This window comes from Ambystoma mexicanum, chromosome 4q (genome assembly GCF_040938575.1).
Source record: "Ambystoma mexicanum isolate Mex_15411 chromosome 4q, UKY_AmexF1_1, whole genome shotgun sequence".
Taxonomy (NCBI): domain Eukaryota; kingdom Metazoa; phylum Chordata; class Amphibia; order Caudata; family Ambystomatidae; genus Ambystoma; species Ambystoma mexicanum.
In genome coordinates, this window is record NC_090928.1 from 524702303 (window position 1) to 524729242 (window position 26940).

Sequence of the window (26940 nt, forward strand, 5' to 3'; positions counted from 1 at the left end):
ACAACACCTTTTCCCCCTTCCTCCTCAACAAAGGCCACTTTCTGATATTTTCTTTTGTGCAATGCTTACTTTACATCTAACAAACATGTATTTTCTCCTCGGGCCTCATCTGTCAAAGTGTACATGCTAAATTGGATTCACAAATGTAAATGCACTTTGTAATTCTGCTTTAAGTTATATTAGGATAATAAGCGTGTGTACTCAACATTCACCACCCCTAGTGGTTTCACTCCAGCGAAGCTTGCCGGAATGGCCTATAGGACAACATGGCAATGCCGAACCAAAAACACAAAATGCTAGTGTGGTCCAGTTTTTGGGTCACAGTGTCTCACTATTTTAGCACATGTAGGCCAGTTTGATAAGTTACTTCACCATTCGCCTAGTCGTTTTGACCAGTGTTACTGAATAAATATTCTTTAAAATGCACAGTTTGCATCACATTTTATCAAAAACCTCCCCTTTGGATACTACTTAGTCTGTCACAAAAGGAATGAATTGGTATTTGCAACTGTGGGGCACTTTTTTATTGGTGCCCGAGACAATCGTATCTGACCCTGTGTCCGGATAGTGGCGTAGTGCGCCCTCGACCTTGTCTAATACACGCTTTTTATTTGAAACAAACGTTTCCAGTTGATTAATGCAATTTTCACTTTCTTGAACGTTCAATCGGCTGGAAATATGTACAGAGGTTTCTTATGTGTCATGTTGTATGATTTGCATCTACAGCAGGTGCACTGGTATCTTATTTAGTGCCCTGGCGGCCACGGAGCTTGTTGGTGCTTTTTTATGCGCATTGTGTGCGTTTACGTGCTTTGCAAACAGCTACATTAATATTTACAGATGTTCTCTTTCGCTGTTACAGGGCTAGGGTTGTCGTCTTTGCTGAACTCTTTTCAATGTCCCACGTTAGAAAAAAAAATAAAAACTCCGTTTCTACACTTAGAACTCAATAAAAGTGTCTTTAAGAAAAATCCCGCTGTTTCTATGGACACTGTGTGCCTGTTGTGCACGCGTTTCCGCTTACAGTACCTTACACGCAGGCAAATATGCAGCAAAGACTGACCTCGCCGACGACAGCAAAGTTCTGCTCGTCCTGAGCCTCGATGAGCTCGGCAAGGAAGTAGTTTCCGTAGGTCTCCACTAGAGTGTCGTTCTGCTTCATAAAAATATGCACCAGGTCATCATGGTCTCGAACCCTGGAAAGCAAAAACATGGCGGAACAGCATGAGGCTCGGACAGTCGGTGCTTTTTAAAAGCCGGGGACATTTTGAAAACATGCATTTTTGGATAACTGCATATTAAGGTACTTCTGTAACCTTGCTGACAAACATATCCCGGATTCACTATACGTTTTGATAGAAGCAGGTTTATGTGCGTTGCAACACATTCACACACAATTTCCATGTCTTCATTAAATGTGTACACAATAACTGTTAGAAAAATAGACGTTGTGGTACACTGGTAGGTCAAGTACCGGAAAGTATCGCTTGGCCGTGCTTTCTGCTCCTCAAGGATTGTCTTTTTGTGACCTCTGCAACAACCCTGCTAACTTGGGACTAATACTTGGACTGCATATCCCACAAGGTGAAACTTAGTTGAACCCTTTAATATTAGCAACAACATTAAGTTTATAACATATTAGTAACTGCCTGTACTCTTTATCTTAGGCTCTGTTGAATTTTCGGAGGCGGGACTATAAAATCCAGCACGCACCACGCGCGTGCACCTCGGCAAGTACCGGAAAGTACTGCTTGCCCGCTTTGCTGCGGTTGGCAGTTTACAGGAGGTGCTTCCCGGTACAAGCCCGTAGTATTGTAGTCTGCCTCCAAATTTTACTAATTGATATTCACAATGAAGAGAACCTTACCAACTTTGAAAACGGGCATGCCATTGGTGCAGATAGCTCAAAGCACTAATGGTGTCAACTCTGTGGAAAATCCATCGGCTTGCCCAAGCAAGAAAGTGCGATTGAGTTCGACACCCTGCCCGTAGCAATAAATTCGAAATCAAATTTGAAGCTGCAAAAAACGGCATGCATGGATATTCGCTAATTTTGTAAAGAACAGATTACGGGGAAAAATTACTTCGACAAAGAAGGCGCATCTTCCCCACTAACACCGCCTCTAACACTGAAAACGGACTCCAAACGTCTTATAACAAGCGAGAGGCTCCATGAAACAAACGCGAATGAAAACTGTGCTGCTCAGATACCTCAAATAAGACTGGTAAATGAAAATGCAGCTACTGAATCATCTGTTATCTTTGCAAAAGAGAATGTCTCTGATACGGATAGCATGTTGTTGTGTAACATATTAACAGGAGCTGTTGCTCACGAATCCAAAACACTAAGCCTGAATGCCCCTCCTAACTTGGCAGTTATTGACATAGATGTAAATAATTCTTGTTTTTCCACGTAGACATTATCTGAAATTTCCTAATCTCCATATCGATGTTAGTGATACAAACTCAATCGAGAAACTGTCATTCATAGCTCCAACACCATGAAAACCTGTGGTATATGATTTATCCTCTGACTCAAATGTACATGAAAACAACCCAAATGGCTTGACAGAGATAGCCCTAAAATCAATGAATGCCGCTATTCATTCACTAGTGATATGTTCAAAAAAGTCTACCGTAAGGGTGCTCGATCCATTTCTTCTCTTGTGAAACACTAGGAGTACCCAAACCGATGAGCACTCAAAACAAATAGTAGAATCTAAATCCTGTGAACATCGGATTCCATGTATAATAGAACCCATAATTGATTTAGTTTGCGGCGATCGTAAAAAAGCTAATCATGGTAACGGAGGTGGAAACGTGAGTGGAACTGAGAAAAAAACAAACTATGCCCTTTTTGGAGGCAATAGTACAAATGCCTCTGAATTGCCTTCCAAAAGTATGCAAAGTAAAACTAATTTAGTTAAAAAGTCTAAAAATCAAACAAATGGCAAATCAAAATTTTCATCACAAACGAAATTTTTTGTTACAAATTTGACTCATCTGAGGACAGCTGCTATTGCAGTGTCCAAAGCAATTGCCAAAAAATATATGCTACAAACTCATAGTAAGAAAAGACGAATTCCTTTTGATAAAAGTAGACAAATAGAATCTTACAACCCCCTCAATGAGCTGATAGATGCTGTAACAAACCACTCAGTAGTTAAACCCTCTTCCCATGGTGAAATACCCGCTCACCAGCCCAGTAAGTCTGTGTTTGAAGATGACAATTTAATGGATCACCGTAAAGAAATCCGACATGCAGTGGACCAATATATGTCCACTATACCTCCTCAGAAATACTTACAAACAGCAGTTCAAGGAGAGAGTGCAAAAAGTAGATTTTAAGCTCCCTATTCCTAACACTCAATTGAACAGCTCAAAACATTTGGATGCACATATTAAAGAGGTTTGTGATAATGTGCACCTTGGAACTAAACAAGTTGGTCCAACTCTTCACTGTCAAACATCATCAGACAGTGAAATAAAGAACCCGATACAATCAGTGCTAGTCCAAATGCTACAAGAAAAAGCACCTACAATTGAACTAGACGTTAGAACCATACCAACTAGCAAACTGGCACAAGTTCCATTTGACCAAGGCAAACAATCTAAAACTGTCATTCCTCCTATAAAACGTCCTGCTCTGCACTTATTAACTCTGATTTGTCGTCCTCCTCCAGTCATACAATATAACTTGAACCGAGCTTCAGTACTATCAGTATTTAGCGAGATACCTGCATTAGATGACATGGGTTCCATCAATATAGAGCAAGTCAAATTTTCTGATGCCACAAACAGATCGCGGTAACCCTGTGGCTAAATTCTAGAGTTGTTGTTAAAACTATCTGGGCGGTCAAATCAGAACTTTTTGATTTAGGCTTTGTACTTCTATCTGGTCTCAACTCGACTAATGTCATTGATAATAATATGCTTACCAAACCCAATAACAAAATCTCAACATCAAAACAATAAGCCTGCAATCATGTATGTAAATGCAATCAAGAACTACCTCAATGTTAGCTATTCTTAGATGATCACCAAAGGCTGTCATTAATTAGCTGGAATACAAGAGGGTTTAAGCATTTAACGAATAATAAGAGCTCTAACCTCCAACTGCATGATATTGTCATGTTACAAGAGACTTGGTTAATGTCTGCTCCCTCCTGGGAAAAATATAACATCTATCTAAATCCAGCAATTAAGGGAAGCGCTGGGAGACCAGTGTCTGGGTTACTAATTGCCATCAAGAAAAGCTCTTTCTTAAATTCACAATTATGGTATGCATCAAACCCTTTTGTACAAATGCTTAAACTCTTTAGGGACAATATATTGCACGTGCTTATTAATGTATACTGGAATCCCTTAGGGATATCTGACGATGAGTTTCTAGAAAGCATGAATGAGGCAATGGACATAATTCTTTATGAAAAACAACCCATCAGACTAATAATAGCTGGCGATTTAAATCTACATTGTCTGGAACCCACGAAACAAAAAAAACAGAACAGATTATTAAAATGGACAAACTTTGTAAAATCCAGAAACCTCTTCATGCTGAATGGATCCTGTTCGACAGATATCCCTCCAAACTCAACCTGGCATAGAGGACTTAACACTGTGATTATTGATTATATCTATGTGAATAAGGAACTGTTGTATCCTACTGAACCCTTTCGGGTGCATCATTCTAACGCAAGCGATCACAACCAATTGAACTTTGTCTGGGAAGCCAAATGCGAAAAGATAAGAAAGAATGAATACACTAAAGGTCTTGTCACTATTAACACCGCTCAGAACAGACCAATTTGGACAGAAAAATCTCTCAGCGCGTTCCAAGATTGTTATGGCTTGCAGATGAGTGATGACCGGAAAGGACTTCAGAATCCCGCAATACTATACCCTGAACTTATGCAATTGTTCCAACCAGATTCTATAAGGCATAAAACAAAACAAGTGCCGCATTTACATATTTATAATCATGATATTAGAACCAGGAAAACGCAAATTCGAGCTGAAAAAAGAGCAATTATTAAATTGCCTAAAGATAAACACTGTATAACTCTCACTCTTATCAAAACTAAGTATAAGAACTGGTTGAGGGGCATGAAAGCCCAACTATATCAAAATGATGGGAGTCATATGCTAAAAATATTGTCCTCCAAAAACTCTGCTGAATCTTGGTGAATTATAAATCAGGCAACGGCTGGACATCAAGTAGCCGTCCAAACAAATGACGTAAAAGAGGAGTTGTGGATTAAATATTATTCTACTATATACTCTAAACCCACTCCTACCCTGATTTGTCCCCCTATTGAGAGAGAGGATGAGATTCATCTAAAGTTTGATAGAGATGACATCTTATATTTCATTCATAAAACCAGCAGTTCAAGAGCTCCTGGGCCGGACGGTTTATCAAATCTGACAATGAAGCAATTTCCTGAACTATGGGCAGACATATTGAATATCATGTTTAGAGATATACTCTTTAGAAAAAAAATTCCAATCTCCAGGAAACATTCTATCACTATTCCAGTATATAAAAAAGGTGATCGAGCGAATCCCGCGAGCTATAGACCCATTTCCTTGTTAGATGCTCCTAGCAAGATATTTTGTTGCATTGTACTCGGAGAACTGAATGAGTGGTCTAAATTAAATCTTAAGAGAGACCCCTTTCAGTCAGGCTTCGTACAAGGGCTTGGGACATTACCTAATATGATTGCCATACATTTGTTAAAATCACAATATGCCTCCCGGAAACAACCCCTTTATTTTGCTTTCATTGATTTCCGAATGGCGTTCGATTCCATAGATCGAACCTTATTATTTGATAAACTAAAATCATTTGGCTGTCCATCGTCTACACTTGCCCTGATAAAACAATTGCATTCAGATACAACAATGCAAGTACGTCTATCAATGGACGGACTTTTATCAGCAATATTCAACCCTTATTCAGGACTTAAACAAGGTTGTATTATGGCGTCCATCCTGTTTAACCTTTTTATTCTGTATATGGGAGTTATTTTCACTGATATTATTTCTGATGCCCCAAAACTTGGTAACCAGCGTTTGGCTTGTTTGCTTTACGCTGACGATTTGGTGCTGATGTTCCAGACTCCACGGGGACTCCAAAATCTATTATCAATATTAGCAACATACATCACTAAGAATAACTTGGTTGTGAATCTGGAAAAATCCCAGATCATGGTTTGTAAGAACTCGAAGAAAATCGAAAAATTTGAGTTGAAAAACTGGACTCTCCATGAGAAATCTCTGAAAATTGTTAAAGAATATAAATATCTGGGAATAAGACTCCAGAATACAATCACAAATACCATATTCTTTATTAATGCACAATCTAAATTGATATCCCTGATTTCCCAGGTGAAAATCTTGACCTACAAATTTGGGAAATTTACATATAAACACTTACTTCTGTTCTATGAACACAAAGTAATTCCCATATTAATTTACGGCATCTAAACAACGATATATACCACAGATAGTGTGTGGAATAAATTTGAAGCACGATTCTGGAGAAAGGTACTATATCTTCCTGCTAGTACACTGATGCCTATTTTAAGATTTGAACTGGGTCTAGTCTCACTGGCTGGTCGAGTCATATGGCGTTTATGTTCTTTCTTTACAAATTGCCTTGTGGGTTTGGAAACTAATAACATGCTAAGTGTGGTGGCTTGGCAATTAGTCTAATCCAAACTCAATTTCCCTAATAAATGGCGCAATAATGTTTTGAATGCACTGCCTGAGGCGGATATTTCTATTACGCTTCTGCTCGAAAATCAAACTCATGCTAACAACAAATGTTATTACGGGGATTGGATGAAAAACAGAGAAACATGTCTAAAGTATAAAGATTTGGAGACACTCAGTTTTGGACATAAAAGATTATGTCAAATTTCCACTTATTTACTGAAGTGTCCCTCACCAATAATAAGGAGGACATACTTATGCTTTAGACTGAATCTGCGGCCCACTAGAGACATTCTTGTGAGGAGAAAAATGATATAATCCAACATGAATTTTTGCTGATTTTGTAAAAATCATACAGAAAAAGAAACACTACAACATGTTATAGTCTCAGGCCCGCAATTGGTTGTACAACGAAAGAAACATTTATCTAATAAGTTAAATTTGTTCCATACAGCAGAAGAAAAAGAGATATGGGTTCTGCTTTTTCAAAGTATTAACTTTACTGTAATGAAGTCAATAGTACAATTTCTTGATGAAAATTAACCTGAAGAAAATGGCTAATTACCTAAATCAGAATTTGTTTTTCCAATGTTTGTAATTTATATATTTATGTTTTTTGATAATGGAAGAGTAATGACATTTTATGTTGATATGTAGATAGAATAGTTCTTATGTTTTAATGTAATTCGAAGGCAAAAATCAATAAGTTTGTATTTGAAAAGTTGATTTATCAGCTAAACCAAATAAAAAATAAAAATAAAAAAATTATTAGTATACATGAGTGTAATACAACAACCAAACCGTTAATTCAATGTCAGAAGTTCAACAAAAAATGCATTCAAATCATAAAAAAGAAAAACAGTTTATTTGCCCTAATTTGTCACGCAGCCTTTCCTTGCAAAACCTGACAGGGTCTTTCCCTCGTGGAATTTACATCAGCAGTCACATTTTTAGGGTCGCCTGTGCCAACTACAGATGCTCCATGCACTCTTCTCTTCTTTCAAGCATTTTCAAATGTGGGTCACATGTTTGCCTCTGGGAAAAACGGGGCCATAAAAGGAGTTTGCTAGCATTTCATATAAATATTCGCTTTCGCCTGTAATGAATACTGATCTAACTGAAATGGTTACCAACACGTGCAATGAACACCTGCACTGGCTACGGATTGAACAGAGGGAGGGCTTCAACACCACCTGCTTTATCCACAAAGCCTTTCATGGATATTGCTCAGACTGCCTCCCATCCATCTAGTCAGCAGTGCTTCCAACAAGGGACGGTGCGTGCGCTGCATAAGAACAATACTTAAATACAGGCGAATCACGATCACCTGGAGAAATATGCCAGTATTGAGGCAATTCTGGAATGCTGTGGCCACCTCATCGGCAAGATCTTTTGTAGATGTGGAGGCCCTATTCATAATCACAACTCGTATGGTGCAAGCTACCAGAGTGTTTGCCGTTCTCCGTCAGTAACAGGTATCACTGTTCGCTAGTTTAACATCACTGCGTAGATTTGAACCTGAAACCTGCGGGTTAAACACAAATCTCAGCTGTGCTTGCTTAACCCACTGAGATATCTGATTGTCCAGTATCAGGTAATGTTATGGATGTGCTTTTGCTAATGCGAGTGTTGTGTACTGCCTTTTGTGTTTAGTGTAGTATAGGTAGAAAGGTAAAAACAAGACCCCTGTTATTAGAGTAACTGGTCTAGACCACAGCAAATACAACTAATTGGAGATAGACAGCACTTCTTTAACTTGCTCATATGGAGGGGCAGTAGGAAGAAGAGTCATATTTAGGAACAATGCTGTTTGGGTCTAGAAGGGAACTGCGAATAATATGCTTACAACAAAACTAAAATTACAGAAGTAATGCGGAGCGCAGTCACTGAGTGCTGCAGACATTGGCAGACCACTAACTTGGAGAGTCTGTCTACTGTGTCTATTGAGAGGCGTTTCCTGCTACCTCTTAAAAACCCCTGGTGGCCGCAGAGCGGGCCGCTGAGTGCTGCAGACATTGGCAGACTGTGGCAGGCAGGGGAAGGCACCCCTCCACTCTGGTTCCAGAAAAAAACAACTTTCAAACTTTTTAGCATAAACTAGCACCAGCCACTAACATTTGAAATGGCCTCCTGCAGAGGGCGCGACGAGCCGCCCAATCTGGAGTTTGTAGCCGACGGGCCCAAGCAAAAACAAAATGAAGAAACAGCAGTCTCTACACCCGGAGCACCTATAGCACGCCCAGTTCAAAAAACTTCTAATCATGTGATTAGCCCACGGACCACTGACCAACAGTGTAACGCTGAAAGGAGACCAAGGAACTCTGATCATAACCTCACCCCCACTCCCATTCCCACCTCTACCCCAAATCCAATAAAAGAGAACTGTAGCCAAGACACTGCTACCCAGAAAACCCGACTCACGGCGAGGGACGCCGTCGGAAGAACCCGGTAAGGGATCTACAACACCCCATTCTCCAACCCGTACTCTAGATCCCGCCTTCTGGGACAGCCTTGAACAAATTAAAACAATCAAACCAAACAAACGCACGCTGCTTCCACCAAAATCGTCCATAATATTTAAAGCCAACCTGAAGACACGTGCAACAAAACTGTCCGATTCCAGACATCTGGCCGGGGAGGGCATGTCGACGGATGGGGCGGCGGGGGTTTCTTGTCCACACGCAGAGGAGACGCTGGAGATGGTAGCCAGGAGGGAGAGCAGGGAGCATGGGTCCATAGAGAGCAGTCCCTGGAGAGGCCGGATGCGCCCAAGGCCCACCCAGCGCCTGTGCAGCCTGCGGCTGCCAGAGACAAGGAGCAGGTGTTGGGAAGGGGAGGGGAGGGGAGGGGAGGAGGAGGAGGAGGAGGTTCGCGCTGATGCAGAGGCAGAGGCGCGACCCACTCCCATTTTGGAGCACGAGGAGGAGAGGACAGGGGAGCGTAGCCCGTTAAAGGGGCAAAACACTGGAATTGAACTCCCCACTAAAGGAAGAACCCTCAAATAAACGAGAGAAAGCAATGACACCACGCTTCACTCAAATTTCTCGGGAGGATAGCTTAGCGGCAATGCGCTCGCCTTGGAAGCAAGACGACAAAGAGCAACACAGGTTCGATCCCCAGGTCTGCGCTTACAAACCTCTGGGTATTAAGCGTGTTATAAATGAGATATCTTTTCATATCAATAAATAGAAGCTGTAAGTGGAGAGGAGAAACGAAAAGGCCCAACAAGTGACCCAAGCCCACTCAAAGAAAATCACACTGCAAAATTATGTGACTGCACCCACAGATGACATAATAATGGAGGCACTCAATGAGGAGATGGTTGAAACCGCAACGCAACAGCAGCATCATCATCAGGGAATGACTACAAGCGGAAACAAAAACACAAAGGGTTCTCCACTTAGATCAGAGCTGAAAGATCTACAAGAACGTGGCACACCACAGAGAGAGGAGTTTGTATCAACATCCCCAGAAATTGCCACGCCACCTCGGGAAAACAACGAATCATCTATGGGTACGAAAAGAAAACATAACATCTTTGTAAAAGAAAGACGCTTTACGACGGGAAAGCATACTAGATCCCATGTGGGGAGGGTCAAAACAACAACCATCAACAACACAAAAAAATGGGTCCTAAATCCTGATCTGAACACACTATCAGGGCGGAATCAGTAGAAAAATTCTTTAAGAAGTGCCCCGGCCTTCAAGACATCACCTTGGTCGAAATATCGGACGGCGACATGCTGGAGAGTATACTCACAAAGGAGGTCAGAAACTCATCCTCTAGAGATACAACCGAGGAACAACGTTCATTGCAGCTAGCGAACAACAGCTTAGGAAAAACAGAATCACCACTTAGATGGAAACCTTCTCTCCCCTCTACAAACCACGACCAGAACTCGGGCTTACTGAACCCACATATTCAGTCAACAACCCGACAGTGCGTGATCAGAGAACCAAATCAGGAGAAACTAGACACAGCACAAAACCAGTACAGAAGAAAGTGAGATGAATTTAGGCTGGACAAAACCACATATAATTTCCAAACTCAGAGAAAACTGTGCAAATTCAGAGGGAGGAAAACTTGCACCCAAAAATCCATCAGTGGCCACTCAAGTGGAGGTCCATCCAAAATCTCCAGAGAGGATCCCAAATTCGAGAATCAGGAATGAATATACACCGGCTTGCACACAGCTCCCTTCACCTGCTACACCCATGCTGCCACGACGCCTAAGTGAATTACATCAGGATCAAGAGAATCGCCACAGAAGAAACCAGATCTGATGTCCATAATGGCAACTGTGACGCCGACTCCCTTAGACAACAATTTCAGGAAGATTGGGTGCAAATGAAAAGAGAAATGTTTGATTGCTTTGAGAATCAAGGGCCGAGAACCATAAGACGTCTAAGGAAAGGAAGCGAAGACACTCGAGAGCACGTCAGAAACAACATACGTGAAAATTCACACGTAAACCAAACACCTGACGATAACTCAAAACAGGAAGACTCAGACCCAATGACGGAGATTATTACTATAATCGAAGCTGACATGGCTACTACTAAAAAACAGCAAGGAGACCCTGTCACTAACAACAACAACGTCGTCTTAGAAAACCCCTATTCAGTGCCGACAAAGGGACTTAAAAGGAATCTGAAAGACAAGGAAGGCGTTACAAACCCTCATTTCTCATTTGGCAAATACTTTGTATCCTTTTGAGAGTCTGAAATAGTTGATTTTATTGTCAAAGAAAGTGCACAAAACAGATAAGACAGGAAAGGCCTCCCGGAAAGATGAATACATCAAACGATCCATCAATGAAGACGCACGCCCAAAAAAGGGGCAAGAGACTGGAAAGCATGCTGTGTTAAAATCAAAGGAAATAGAACACACAAATACTGTGCTACAGCTCAATCCCAGACAGAATTCGACAAGCTCCTGCTCAGACTGGAGCACTTATATCATAGAAGAGTCTGAATCTGAAATAAACTCAGTTCGAACCCTAAAAAGAAAAGCAGACAGCTCACATGCAAAAAAGGAGAACTCTGAGTCAAACAAAAACATTTGAACACTCGCCTTTGTGAACTATCCCCGGACCTCCAAGAAGAATCCACCACTCAAGCCAAATCCTCAATCCACCAAATCACTGTTGGCACCAGAAAAAAAAGGGGAAAAAGGAAAGGATAACTTAACCCCAACAAGAAATAAACCTAGAACAGACACGGTCAAAAGGACAGAGGATTCGCAGTTAAACCATCCTCGCTTCAGTAACAAATCTACATCAAGGCGACGAATTGAAAGGAATCATGAAAAAAACCAACTCGAACCTAGAGAAAGGAGAAACTACGAAATTCGAGGCAAGAAAATTCACAGCGACTGTATGTTCAAGCTAAAAAGAAGGAAGGAAAGAGATGATGACCTAATTCTCAACAGGTCAGCCATACTAAACATCTTCACCAAAATCCCAGGCCTGAGACAGATTCAAAACGCCGACCTATGGATGGTGGAACCATGTGGATCAGGGCGGAAAGACTGCTCTCTACTTCACATTTCCTCAAAAGTCATCAAGCTTCTGCTATCAAAAGAGGTAGAGAGTCTAGGGGTCCTGGGATATGTATTGGCAGAATTACATCCATTACATCCAATCCAGGAACGAGAACTGCTTGATCCAACCAATCGAACTGGCACAGTAGCGGCACATCTAACACAGCCAGAGGAACAGAGGGGCACCAAGACAAGGGCCCTACGGAAAACTAGAAAATCAACACAAATCGAGGATCCGTTACAAAGCGATAGTGATTCAGAATCATGACGAGTGAGTCATAGAAAGCCATCGACTCACCAACATCACGAAAAAGACCAGCCAGAAATGGAAAGGGACGTCTCAGAGACCAAACGGGACAAAAAGCGCAAACCGGAAAGCCCCCGGTGGCAAATGCGCACTAACCGTCCATCAAGAACGTACGCAGACAAGAATTTAAGGACACCTGAAAAAAGAAGAGGCAAGTGCTCAATAGACTCGCGAGCAAACTGGACATGGTCAAAGGCACGAAAAATATCAGACCACAAGGACTAGCCACCACATCAGAGGACAACCAACGAAGATCTGTTTGCCAGCACAAATGTTGCTCCAATGCAAACAAGAACTCGTTCAAACCTCACTATGGGGTGCTGGAATACCAGAGGCTATCACCACCTAATTATTAAAAGCGACATTAACCTGGGGGAATACGATCTGTTATGCCTGCAGGAAACGTGGATGACTAAGAAGTCTCAGCTGGATGGCTGTGTACTGTTTTTTTTGGAGACACAAAAGGGTCAGACGGGGCGTCCAACAGCCCAATTATTAACAGCCATACGCTCAGGCTGTGGTCTAAATCTACAGGAAATAATCCATTCATCACAACTGATCCAATCGGCCATTCTAAACTGGACTCGCCCAGATGGGACTTTGAACAAGACACTGAAGGAGAAACTTCTTGTAGTCAACGCATACTGGAATCCAGAAGCGATCACAAGCAAATACTTTCTTAGAGAGATTGCCAGGATATGGGACAACTCAGTCGTAGACCATCAATGGAATCACGCCATAGTTAAGGGCGATTGTAACGCAGCCTGCATAGGCATAGGAACTGTAGGAAGCTCCGGTCACGTGGACCAACCTAGCGATACAAGCAGGAATCTTCTGGAAACTTTAGGGTAGAAAGAGATATGCACAATCTATATTGTCTAAGGAAAAAGACCAATCTAAAGATACCCACATGGCAAAGAGACAAACAACAGAAGACCATCGACCACATATACGTATCAAAAGACCTGTTGACGTGTATGGAGGCTGCTCAAGAGATTCCAACAGAGAAAAGTGATCACAATATCTTAACAGCAACTTGGTCCGCTCCGCAGGGACCAGAACCATATGTAACGGCAGAAACTGAACTAGGAAGTGGAGGATCCCATCTGAAACTCACGGTGGGGGCAATCCAAAAAATCTTAGAACAGTATACCAACAACGGAAAACTTTAGGAACCAGACTATCGGGGAAGTACAACTCGATTACGCCCCTCTGCTCACAAGTTACATCAAGTCACTTGGAAAGAACAAAAGCTCGTCAACAAACTTCAAACACCTATATAAGAGGGAAATAGTGAAAAGAAGACGAATAATCCGCCACTTAAAAAGAGTGGAAAAAAGGGCACCAACTGTAGAAAACACGAGAAGGTGGAAAGTAGCCCAACGAGATTACAGAAACTGGATAATCCAACAGTGACATATTTTATATCAGCAAGACACGGCGACAATGTTGCAGACATTAAATGGGAAGGACTTTTGGAATCCGATTAAAGGCTCAGAAAACAGCTCAAATAGCAAACAGCAAAACAACGTAGGAGAAACGCAATGGATAACGCATTTCTCGAATCTATGTGCACGCCCCACACCACCAACAGCCAAAATAGTCTTGAACACCCAGATTAAAAGGAACAAACCTTCAAAACCATGGAATATTCCCAGCGACGAAGAATCCATCTTGTATAAGATCAAGAGACTTAACAACTCGAGGGCACCAGGCCCCGATGGGCTCACTAAACTAGAACTAAAAAAACATCTGGAACTATGGGCCAAGCTTATCAGTAAGATCTTTGTAAACTGCAATGATAAGCAGGCGATACTGCAATCTTGGACTAGAGCAAGCGTAGTTCCGATGCTCAAATGAGGGTCACCAGAAAACCCAAACCAATATCGGCCCATCGCTTTGCTCGATGTTATTGGAAAGGTATTTGCTTCCTTGGCACTGGAAACCTTCTGAAATTGGCTTGGGAGAGTGAACTATGCTGACCAATTTCAAACAGGCTTTATCAGGTTTAAGTCTACAAATTACCCTCCCATAGCATAGGCAATGTATTTTGTTGGCCGAAGACCAACCGCCTCATATATTCGGTATTAGTAATACAGATTCATAAGCATGACCAGAGTACGTCCATTTTGATGGAATAGAATTCGCCATTTTGTCTAATTTTCACTTCTTGATTTCTGTTCAAACTGCTTTGCTATAAGCTTATTCTATTCCATTATTTCATTGTTTCTCATGCATAGAGCAAGGCCACAAGTTACATGTTGAAACACAACGCAGGCAATCCAGACAGCAATGCCCAGTCTCCTCCCTCACAAGTCCTTGGAAGTAAGCAACAAGGCATTTAATCACTACGCAGGTCCCAGCTAGTTTCACTGATGTGGTAGAAATGGTAAGAACGAATAATTAATGGCTTGAATTATGCTCTCTTTTACGGCCCCCCTTCACTGAGCCCTGTAGAGCGAGTTGACCCCTAGCACACAAATAGAAACTAGAAGATAGCAAGGCCTGGAATGTGTGTCTCCCCTGCACGCAGCTTGCTTATAAGAACAGGAGCAGTGTGTTACCTAAAACAAAGAATCATGCCTGCAAGTCCGCAGATTGCAAACTGTTGCTAAATGAATGTCTGAAGGTGTCATATTTGTCACAATTGTCAATCATCGAATCCATTTCAAAGGAAATACATTATGGGCGGTATTGAACATGTCATTACTGATAGTGAGATGTTTATTTTGTATATATGTAACTGTTGTAAAATGCTCGCTCTCTTGCGTCCCTCGGGGTCTGGAGAGACACGTTGCGGGACGCGAGTCCCAGTTGGCCAACTGAGACTATTTCCTTTGCAATAAACCCTAGCTTTTGAGAATCGAACCTCGTGTCTGGCGTATCAGTTTGTGTGTGGTGATTGTGCCTTGTTTCCATATGCGAGGGTCCCCTAGGTGCCCCGTCAAAATGGCGCCCGAATAGGGACCCTCCATCACTTGTTCCATCATGTACGTTGTAATATAAAGAAGGCGAGAGGAGAAAACGAAGCGAGGACGAGACGGTCGAGCCGGGATCAAGAGGTGTTAGGGGCGCCCCTGTGAAAGTGATGAGACTCCTTTGCCGATCTGTACACAGCTGATCCCTGATGGATGTGTCCGGCCAGAGAACAAGGAGGCGAGGGTCCCGAAACGAGGCAGAGTGAGCCAAGATATGCAGACATGACGATTTATGGTTTCGTCAGTATACGAACTAATTGCGTCTTGAAAGGACGAATTGGTTGATCAGGTGAGTCGTGCCCCGATTCTAAATAACCCTGATATTGGTTGAGAGTTGGCTTTGCAAAATCAAATGCCCGGGGTAAGGTTAAAATTAACCAAGGGTAAGGTTAAAACATGCTTGGGGTCACTCCATGCTGTGATTGTACCCATTGATTGTGTTACTATGTGAAGTAACCTCTGTGCACCTACATTATGTATACTGTATTCATATTGTAATGCCTGACGCTGTTCGCTTGTGTTTTGCTGCCACGCTGAATAATAAAAAAGTTTTAAAAAAAAAACATGCTTGGGGTATTGTCTTCCTGCCTAGTGTGTTTTTTCCACTGCAGTAGACAATCTTTAGAAACTGGCCAGGTTGCGCCACCCGTGGGGTCGCCGGCGTATGAAATGTATGTAACGTATGGTGTAGGGGCGATAATTTTCTGTGAAATCTGGCATAGGCAAACCAGGCACGAAGAAGATTTACAATGGCCAAAACACGGGAGTTATGAGATTGCGAGGATAGATTATTTGGAAAAAATATTGCTGCGAAAAAGAACACGCCCTGCGGCATTTCACGTCATTAGAGACTGGAGGAAGGAAGCTATGCTTCGTTGGAAAAGCAGGGAGAAAAATGTGCGCAGGCACAAGTCAAAAACAGAAAGAGTGAAAGAGCAGGATGAAAAGGAGTGGGATGACAATTTGAGAAAGTCAGAGAGATGTGGGCAGTTGGGGGTAGACAAAATATATCCTCCACAAGAATTGCATTCATCAGATGAGCTAATAAATAAAATATTAACTGAGGAGAGACAAGAGCGCCCAAAAAAAGAGACTAAGAGAATTGCACCAGTACCTATTGCTCAACCCCCTTCAGTTGCCCAGCCCCTCCCAGCTGCTCAGATCCCAGTACAGCACAGATCATATAGCCAGTAGCGCCGAGGACCGCAACTCCAGCACTGCAGCAGCCACTCCCCGTTCCCGTTCCATCCGCACCTCCCTCCCAAGATATTCCCCTTCCCCCTCTGCCCATTGAACTTGAACTCACTGTAATAAGAGAAGACAATACAGGGAGAGAGGGGACGACACAAAGTGAGTCCACTATAGTAACCCGTAGTGCGGTCAGCAAGGAGAGAAAACAGGAGTTGAAAGAACAGGCAGAGAGATATATAGACGGAAATGATGAAATATCAACGCTGGACTCGATGTATGATTTCAGGAAGAATAGTGAAAGACAGGTATTGTTGGAATGCATGGGAGAATATTTAATGGAGAGATGAAAGCAGTTAATTGGAATGGTACCGCCGCAGAAGTTGCAGGATTTGAATGCTTTGGCACGATGTAGAGAGAGAGATGAAGAGATAAAAGAACATGTGGACAGGCTTTTTGAATTTAAAAATGAACTTGATGATGCATATGCTGCAATGCTTGCCATGCCGGGGTATAGGGGCAAAGATATAAGAAGAGATAGGAAAGAGGCGGTACCATATGTGCAGCGGCGATTTCGTCTGCCGTCAAAACAGGCGAGTGAAAAATTAAAAATATGTACACGGGAGGCGCTAAAATGGATTACAGATCCTAGTATTCCCACGATGGAAGTGCACAAAATATTTGATCAATACACATTGCCAATGAAGAGAAAAGCACTCCAGGTAATGGTTGAATATTTGCAGGACAGAGATATAGACAATAAACAAGCTAGCCCCCCTGAATTGATGGCAATATATAAAAGAGCAATAGAACGCGAGAAACAACCGTATCACTTGATTTGGGAATAGTATTGCATATGAGGGAGGGAGGAGGAAAAGTAAGTGCAGTATTCCTTATGAGGGAAGTCCCACCAACTTTTGTGCTGAAAGTAGAAATTCCTGGTGTTAATGGAGGCGCAGCGCAGGTAACGGAAGCGCATTATACAGCACAGTATGTACATGCCCCCTTCTCCAGACAAGAGGTGAATAATATAAAACAAACGATTCCTGATTTGAGGAAGAATTCGGCGGGATTCTATAAGGAGAGTCCTATTTGAGATCGTCCATTTTTACTATGAATGATATAGACTTAATATTCCCAGTAATTGTGCCAGGGGACATATGGAAGCAAATAAGGAAAGTGAATGATGAGGAAGCCTACAGTGCCACATGGGAAAATCTAGCAATAGAGGATAGGAATAGAAAAGCAGGCGAGAAACCATCGCCAAATATGGCAGCGCTACCAGGACGAATAATACAAAAACTGAAGGAAATAGTTCCAGAAAAAAGAATTGTATGGGACAAATTAACTGCATGTGTTCAAAACAAAGATGAGTTATCTACAGATTATTTCAATAGATTTGAGGAAGTGTTTACAGATTTTAGTGGCCAGGATGTAAGTATGGAGGCAGGTAAAAGGCTATTTGTTGATAAGTATGTGAGAGGATTAATACCTCCAATTCAAAACTTAATAATGACATCGGAAAGTGCATGGCAAGCAAAATCATTGAGTGAAGTATTGCATATGGCCCAGTATTATGAAAATAGGGTGAATACAGAGAAAGAGAAAGAGGCAAAGGACAGGGTAAATTTGAAAACGAGGGTGTTACTTCAGGAGGTGACTGGACACAATAGAGGGAGAGGGAATGTGCAAAGGAGAAGTAATTCTAACATGCATGGAGGGCCTTTGGGATTAAATCAGTGTGCATATTGTAGAGAATAGGGTCATTGGAGAGCGCAATGTCCACACTTGCAAAATAGGAATGGGTTTGGTCAGAGAAGACCGCACAGGGGACAGCCGGGAACAAATGGACAATAGAAATAATAATATGCAGCAACACCAGAATAATCAAGGAAATGCCACTCAGAATCAGAGCCAAAGTCAGGTTCCTTATAACCAAAATCAGAGTGGGCAAAATAAAGGCAGAAGTGGAAACATTTTTGACACACAACCCAATACATATTATTGTGGCGATTACACATCGGATGATGTGTTGTTTCCCCAATAGGACAGCCCAAGACAGGGGTCGGAACCAGTGTCTATTCCTGTGAATCAAAAAGGACCCTACATAGAAATGAAAGTCGGGAACAGGGAGCACAGCTTTCTCGTAGACACAGGTGCGCAAAAGTGCTCAATAGACCATCACTTGGTTCCGGAAATACCGCTGTCAGGGCAAAGGAATATTTCAGTAGGGTTCACAGGTACGCCAGTAATCAATCCAGTGTCCCAATCAGTACCAGTAACATTAGGTCCATTTACAGAATATTGTCCATTTCTCTTAACATGAAAATTGTGGGGAGAATCTTTTAGGATTAAATTTGTTGAAAAAACTGAGTGCAGTTATCCATTGCACTCCTGATGTAGTATTCTTGACAATTTCGCCACAGAATATACCAGTGTCTGAATTTTTGTCCAAACCTTTGCCGGGGGAGTTGAGTGAAGTACCAGCTTGCATATGGGCAATGAATGACAATGATGTGGGGTGCTTGAAAATAGAGCCAGTAAAAATTGTTTTGAAGGAGGGAGTAACATTGCCACGTATTCCTCAATACAAGATTTCAATGGAGGGAGAGAAAGCATTGAAAAGTATTGTTTCAAATTTGGTCAAATTGAAGGTAATTGAAGAAATTACAGGTAGCACATGTAACAGCCCCATTCTCCCGGTGTATAAGAAAGGAGGGAATGAGATACTGTATTATTTCATAATTGATCTGCGCGCATTGAACAAAGTGATTGATCCTCAATTCCCATTGGTCCCAGACGTCACCACGATTTTGACAATGATACCCGCCGCGGCAGAATATTTTAGCGGGATAGACCTTAAAAATGCTTTTTTCAGCATCCCAGTACACAAAGATAGCAGATACTTGTTTGCTTTCACATTAGGAGGGCGGTCATTCACATTCACGCGCATTCCACAAGGCTATACAGAGAGCCCAAGTATTTATAGCAGAGCATTGAAAGAACAATTAGATATGTTAGAACTGCCGGTAGGTTGTGTATTATTACAATATATAGATGATCTGTTAATTGCTGCGGATACGGAGAAAAGTTGTAAAGAAAGTACTGTGTTGTTATTGTCACACATGGACATAAAGCTAGTTTGAAGAAATTCCAGTATTGTCAAAAGGAGGTGGCTTATTTGGGCTACCTACTTTCGAAAGAGGGGAGAAGACTGACACCAGAAAGAATAGAAAGTATCTCTGGTATGCCTATTCCAAAAACACAGAAAGGAGTCAGAGCTATAATAGGCATGGCTTCCTATTGCCGGCAGTGGATAGTGAACTTTGCAATGATTGTGAAACCAATGGTGGCATTGACAAAAAAGGATGCTGTGATGCCTTTGCAATGGAATGAAAAATGCCAGAAAGCATTTGATCTGCTCAAAACTGCATTGTGCTCCGCCCAAGTTTTGGGCACATCAAACTATGAAAAAAATTTCAGATTGTTTGTGCATGAGAATGAAGGCTGCGCTTTGGCTGTTTTGACACAGGAACAAGGTGGAAGAAATAGACCATGCGGCTATTTTTCTTCTGCGCTGGACCCTATCGCTTGCGCGTTACCGCATTGTTTGCGAGCTGTTGCAGCAGCTGCTGCAACAGTGAAACAGATTGAAGGAATGGTGCTGGGGCACACCTTAATTTTAATGGTGCCACATGCCATAGATGTTCTATTAAATAGAATGCAGATGCAACACCTCACGTCCGCTAGATTGAATAGATATGAAATTGTCCTATTTGCACCACACATCCAAATTATGAGGTGTAGTTCTTTGAATCCTGCAGAATTAATGCCACTGCCCAATGGAGAACTAGGGGAGAGTGAATCACCTCCCCATGATTGTTTAATGGTTACTGAGGAAGAAATGAAAAGAAGAATTGATTTAACAGACACCCCACAGAAAGAGCCAGATGGAGAACTGTTTTGTGATGGCTCCTGCTTCAAATTACCTGATGGCACATCAACTGCTGCCTATGCTATCACGACACAGAAAAATATTGTAGAAAGTAAAGGAATCCCCTACAACTCCGCACAAGCCGTGGAGATAATAGCATTAACCAGAGCATGTGACATTTCTGAAAATCTAAGTGTAAACATATATATTGAAAGCCAATACGCCTTTGGGGTGGTACATAACTTTGGCCGGCTCTGGCTGAGAGGGGTTTCTTGGCATCACATGGAACCAGAATTCAACATGGGCCTTTGATTGTACGGTTGCTGTCTGCACTTACGTGTGCAAAGCGCCTAGCAATAGTGAAATACAAGGTGCATAAAAAAGTGACATGTAAAATGGGAGAGGGAAACACATTTGCAGACAGGATTGCGAAGCAAACTGCCACTGATTTGAATACCAAGATGTTAACAGTACAGTCAGAAGAAGTGTCTTGCATGATAGCGAATGGGATTGCCACTGTTAAAGAGATGCAGGCAGAAGCCACTGATGATGAAATACAAGATTGGGCTGAGGGCTCCGCAGAATTAGATCTAGAAAGTTGCTGGGTGGACAAGAGAAGTATAAATTGGATGCTGCCCAACTCCTATGTAACCACTATGGTCACAATGGCCCACAGTCCCACACACATTTGTGCAAAAAAGATAGTCCAGCACTTAGCCACAGTATGCAAAACAAACACAAACAAAAATGCAGAAATACTGGTACAGAATTGCATTACGTGTCTGCAACACAATGTGGGGAAGGGGAAAGTGACTCCAACAGGTAGTTTTGGCCCACCTTCTATGCCATTCAAGGTAATCCATTTTGATTTCATAGAAATGGAAAGATGTCAAAACTTGAAATACGTTCTAGTGGTTGTGTGTGCATTCAGTAAGTGGGTGGAAGCATATCCATTGAAGGACTGCACTGCCAGGAGCACTGCAAAAGGGATGTTGAAAGAGTACTTCTCACGGTTTGGCTTGCCCCGTGTCATATGGTCAGATAATGGCCCGCATTTTATGGTCACAGTGGTACGACAGATTTGCGCAGGTCTCCAGATTGACAAACGATTCCATTGCGCTAGACATCCCATGAGTGCTGGTCTTATTGAGCGCCAAAACGGCATATTGAAAGCCAAAATTAGCAAAATCTGTGCGGGGAATAAATTGCGTTGGACAGACGCATTGCCCCTAGCGTTATTGTGCATGCACACATCTGTGGAGGCAAGGACTGGGCTCTCCCTGTATGAAATTGTAATGGGGAGGCCGGCGAACGTTTGGTGTGCGCCACAGCCGAGGAGATTGAGAGAAGTCGTGTATCCTGTGCTCAGTACATATTGTAATCTGTTAATACAGAAATTGCGTTTGATTCATCAGCAGGTGCAGGAGGCTCTTCCCATAAGATATACTGGTCCAGGGCATTCGCTGCAACCAGGAGAATGGGTTCTAGTGAAGAATTTTGAGAGAAAGTCATCGCTCGCACCCAGGTGGCGTGGACCCTACCAAATCCTTTTGGCAACTCAGACTGCAGTCCGTGTGGACGGTAGGAAGGCGCGCATACGAAGAAGGTCCCATCGCCATTGAAAGAAATGACCGATCCAGGCGACCAAAGAGAGACAGCAGCCCCAGAAACGAAAGAAATTGTTGCCAGCTCTTTGTCACAAAATCTGTCTGATCCTGAAACCAAGCCTGGAAAGAAGGAGAAAGGGCTAAGAGTGCCCCAACGTTTCCCAGCAGAATCTGCATCACTGCTGGCTGACACAAAGCCTGCATCAACACTTTGGCGCCCACCACTTATCGTTGCGCCGCAGGCTGGCACTGAGCCTGAGTCCGGAAGTGCACTCGCACTATTCATTGATCACACAGTACCAGGAGCAAGGCAGTATAATTTACGGCCTCGAAACAAGGAGTGATCAAATCTTTGTTTTATTGATCTTTGTTGCCTCTGTTTCCCATCACGGATGAAGTGGGAACCGGAGGCCTGGGGGAGAGAGGCGTGGGAGTTGTGCAAATCCGACAGCTCAAGAACACGGCTCCCCGGTGCTATCTTTGAAAATCCATGTCTAGATCACTCCTCACGGACAAGAGGGGCTCATATGGTACGAAGGCAATTGATAACCGCTCTGGAGTTCTTTGAGCAATGTGCAGAAGCAAGATAAATCTTGCCCAACGTATAGCAATCCAGGCTGCTCTGAACTGGCAAAACACTTTGTTGACATTCCTGAACTTATTAACATTCGAACAAAAACAACGGTAAGAGATATTCACGACGAACATTGTTGGAGAAGAAGGACCATGAGAGAAAGGTGCCTGCTTCATCTTTTGCCCCTCCTACACCGCTGCTGATAATGAGTTAACTGTAGAGCCTGTAAGGTTACAGAAAAAACCTTGCCCAAAAAATTGTATGCTGATCCCAACAATACTCATGTGCATTATGAGTATATTAGCACCGATAATGACAGTATTGGTACTATGGTATTTAGAAGAAATGCACCCATTAGAAGAACAAGTTACTTTGACGACGTATTCCATACCTATGACAGGTAATGTCCACAGCTGTGCTGCTTCGGAAAATCTTCGGCGTCTGTGTCCTGCGTCAATGACGTTGATGCGCCGTCCCCGAGGACCTCCGCCGACGGCCAACGTCACCCGATGTGATAAGTAGGACGCACGACGCCCATAGCCTCAGTTATAGTTTTTTCACAGAACGTGTGCCACCAGTATGCTGCCAGTCAGACACACAAGGCCTTGCGGAACGCAAGCTGCAATCGCAAAAGAAATTCTGCAGCGGGGAAGGTAGGGAGGGAGCGATATGGAATACGTCGTCGGACCATCCCATCGAAAGAATGTTACCAGGTAAGAAAGTAACTTGTTCTTCGAGGGGATTGGGTCCTCCGACGTATTCCATATCTATGACAGACTCCCAAAGCAGTACCAAGCAAGGAGGTGGGAAAAGAATTTAGAACACAAATTTAGCATGCCCAATCAAGTTGCGGAATATAGAACTGCCTTGCCAAAGGCCAGATCCTGCCCTCTGATGGAATCGAGGGAGTAGTGACGTACAAAAGTATGTACTGAAGCCCAGGTGGCTGCATCACAGATGTGACGAATAGGAACACCCCTCTGCAGGGCAGTAGACGTAGCCACTCCCCTGGTAGAATGGGCCCGCAAGCCAGCCGGAGGGTCCTTACCCGCCAAGCGGTAACACTCGGAGATAGCTAAAATAATCCAACGAGACAAAGTCTGTTTCATCACAGCTTGTCCCAAACGCTTTCCAGCGTAACCAATGAAAAGTTGATCGTCCACTCTGACCCGGGACATGCACGAAATATAAAAGCTCAACGCTCTCCTAGGATCAAGCCTATGGAGCCTCTCCTCTTCCTTACCAGGATGTGGAGGAGGATAGAACGCCGGAAGAACAACCTTCTGGCTCAAATGAAATTCCGAAACCACCTTCGGAAGAAAAGAATGACAAACTCTAAGGACAACCCTGTCCTTATGAAACACAGTGAAGGGTGGCTTAACTGAAAGTGCCTGTAACTCACTCACTCTGTGAGCGGAAGTAACCGCAACCAAAAACACAGTTTTCAGAGTTAACAGCCTCAAAGGGCAAGAATGTAAAGGCTCAAATGGAGCACCCATAAGAAACTTAAGAACAAGGTTCAAATCCCAACCGGGCAACAGAAAAGGTGACGGAGGGAACACATTAGTGAGCCCTTTCAAAAACTGAGAAATTAAAGGAATCTTAAAATAGGAACATTCTTCAGACGAGCGCTTAAAGATGGACAGCACCACCAGGTAACCTTTAATGGTCCCCACTTGCAAACCCCTGTGGGCCAAGGAAAGCAAAAAAGACAGAACCATGGGAATGTCACATTCAAAAGGATCCACATTCTTAACTCTGCACCAGTCGCAGAACTTTCTCCAACGGCAACGGTACAGAGACTTTGTTGCTGGCCGCCTGGCCGAGAGCAACACCTCCATCACGTCTTCAGGGAGGTCCCAATCCTTATACCTCAACCTTTCAGAAGCCAAGCGTGAAGGTTGAGGGATCTGACCTCTGGATGGAGAACCTGACCCCCCCTCGCGTGAGAGCAGATCGTCTCGGTAGGGAAGACGACGTGGAGGGCAGATGGACAAGTCAAGAAGGTCCGGGTACCACGTCCTCCGGGCCCACGCCGGAGCAATGAGGATCATCTGGGAACCGAACCTCTGTAACCTCTGCAGTACTTGCAGGATGACGGGGACTGGAGGAAACGCGTACAGCAGTGGAAATGACCACTCCACCACAAACGCATCTCCTAGGGCTCCTTTTGGAGGGAATTCCCGCAAGCAAAACCTTTCGCACATCCAGTTGACACTGGAGGCGAAGAGATCTACTTGAGGGTTCCCCCAAAGGGCAAAGATCTCCAGGAGAATCTCCTGAGCCAGCTCCCACTCGTGAGAGACCATGCTCTGCCTGCTCAGAGCGTCCGCTGTCTCGTTGTCGTCTCCGGCCAGATGAACAGCCGAGATCGAAACTTCGTGCTGGATGGCCCAGAACTCGAGCTGCATCGCCTCCCTGCACAGAGGAAGTGACCCTGCCCCCACTTTTTGTTGAGGTAGTGCATGGTCACCGTGTTGTCCGTTAGAATCAGGACACTCTTTCCTCGCACAGTCGGCAGAAAAGCCTTCAGGGCTAGCCTGACGGCCCTCAGCTCCAACAGGTTGATATGGAGTCTGGACTCCGATGGAGACCAACGACCGCTGACTGTCACCTCGTTGGCATGAGCTCCCCATCCCGTGAGGGATGCGTCCGTCACGATCGTCACCTCCGGCCAGGGCAGCCATAATGCATAATGGGGCCCCCTTCATCAGATTGCCTTCGACGGCCCACCACAGAAGGTCCTGGGCGACCGAGGGCGGCACCTGAACAGGGTCTGACAGCCTGCCGGAGGACTGAGACCACTGGAGCTTGAGTGCCCACTGCAAAGATCTCATCCGCAGACGAGCCTCTGGCACCCGAAGAATGCAGGATGCCATGAGGCCGAGCAGTCTCAAGAGCTCAGACGCTGGGAGATTCTGGGCAAGTTGAAACTTGTGCACCATCTGCTGAATGTGAAGAGCCCTCACCTGGGGAGGAAAACACTGCCCCAGGGATGTGTCGAGCACTGCTCCGATGTACTGGAGCCGCTGTGTTGGTGTCAAATGGGACTTCTTTAAATTGAGGGAGAAGCCCAGCTTGTGAAGGGAGTGGCAGGCGACGGACAGATGATCCAGGACTTGCTCGGGAGAACTCCCCCTGATCAACCAATCGTCCAGGTAGGGGTAGACGTGAATCCCCCCTTTCCTGAGATGCGCTGCCACCACCACCATGAGCTTGTTGAAAACCCTCGGGGCGGAGGGCAATCCGAACGGCAGGACCCGAAACTGAAAGTGCGAGTCGCCAACCACGAACCTCAGGTACTTCTTGTGCTTGGGATGGATCGGCACATGGAAGTAAGCATCCTTGAGGTCGAGAGACACCAACCAGTCCTGAAGTTGGAGGGCCTGGAGGACTTGAGAGAGAGTAACCATCTTTCTCTGTGAGGGCATACGTTTGTCCATAAGGAATGCATGCTCTTGGTTGTAATTTAATCTGACAATCATTGGATCTATGTGGGGGCAAACTGTTGGCTTCAATGCGATCAACTATGTCAGAAAAGTCTTGATATTCGGACGCAAGCCGAACTTGTCCTTCCTGAGGAGTTTGTTCAAACCGTGCAACTCCATGATGGGTCTCAATCCCCCGTCTTTCTTCGAAATCAAAAAATAAGGGGAATACCATCCCTTGTTCCTCTCTGCTACAGGTACCAGTTCTATGGCGCCTTTCACCAGCAGGGCTTGAATTTCCTGCGCACGGAGCGGATCCGGACTCTTCAAAGAGAGGTTCCCAGGTGGATTGTCGTGAGGCCTCTGTCAAAAAGGAAGACAGTAGCCGTGGGTTATGATCTCCAGAACCCACACATCTGAAATAATGGCTTGCCACTCTACAAGATGCTGCGCCAGCCTTCCCCAACTGGCGAACCATGGGACCTGGCCTCATGACTGAGTGGTAGCGGCTGCGGCGTTGCCTGATGGCAAAGAGGCAACTGCCCGAGCAGCCTTGGCACCTCGAGTACCCTTGTTTCCACCTCTGGCACTCTTACGGTGGCCTCTTTGACTGCTAGCTCCTCTCGCTCTACTGAAGGACGAGTAATAGCGAAAGGGACCTCCCCTCC

General features: G+C 43.8%; 1 protein-coding gene across 1 annotated transcript in view; it reads right to left on the reverse strand.

The window, feature by feature from the left end:
• Nucleotides 1-26940, reverse strand: part of CFAP61 (cilia and flagella associated protein 61) — a 2971729-nt gene that overhangs the window by 2459112 nt on the left and 485677 nt on the right. The window contains exon 7 of the mRNA XM_069608074.1: nucleotides 1064-1196. Coding sequence (XP_069464175.1) covers nucleotides 1064-1196 — 133 coding nt within the window. The remainder of the gene's footprint in view (nucleotides 1-1063; nucleotides 1197-26940) is intronic.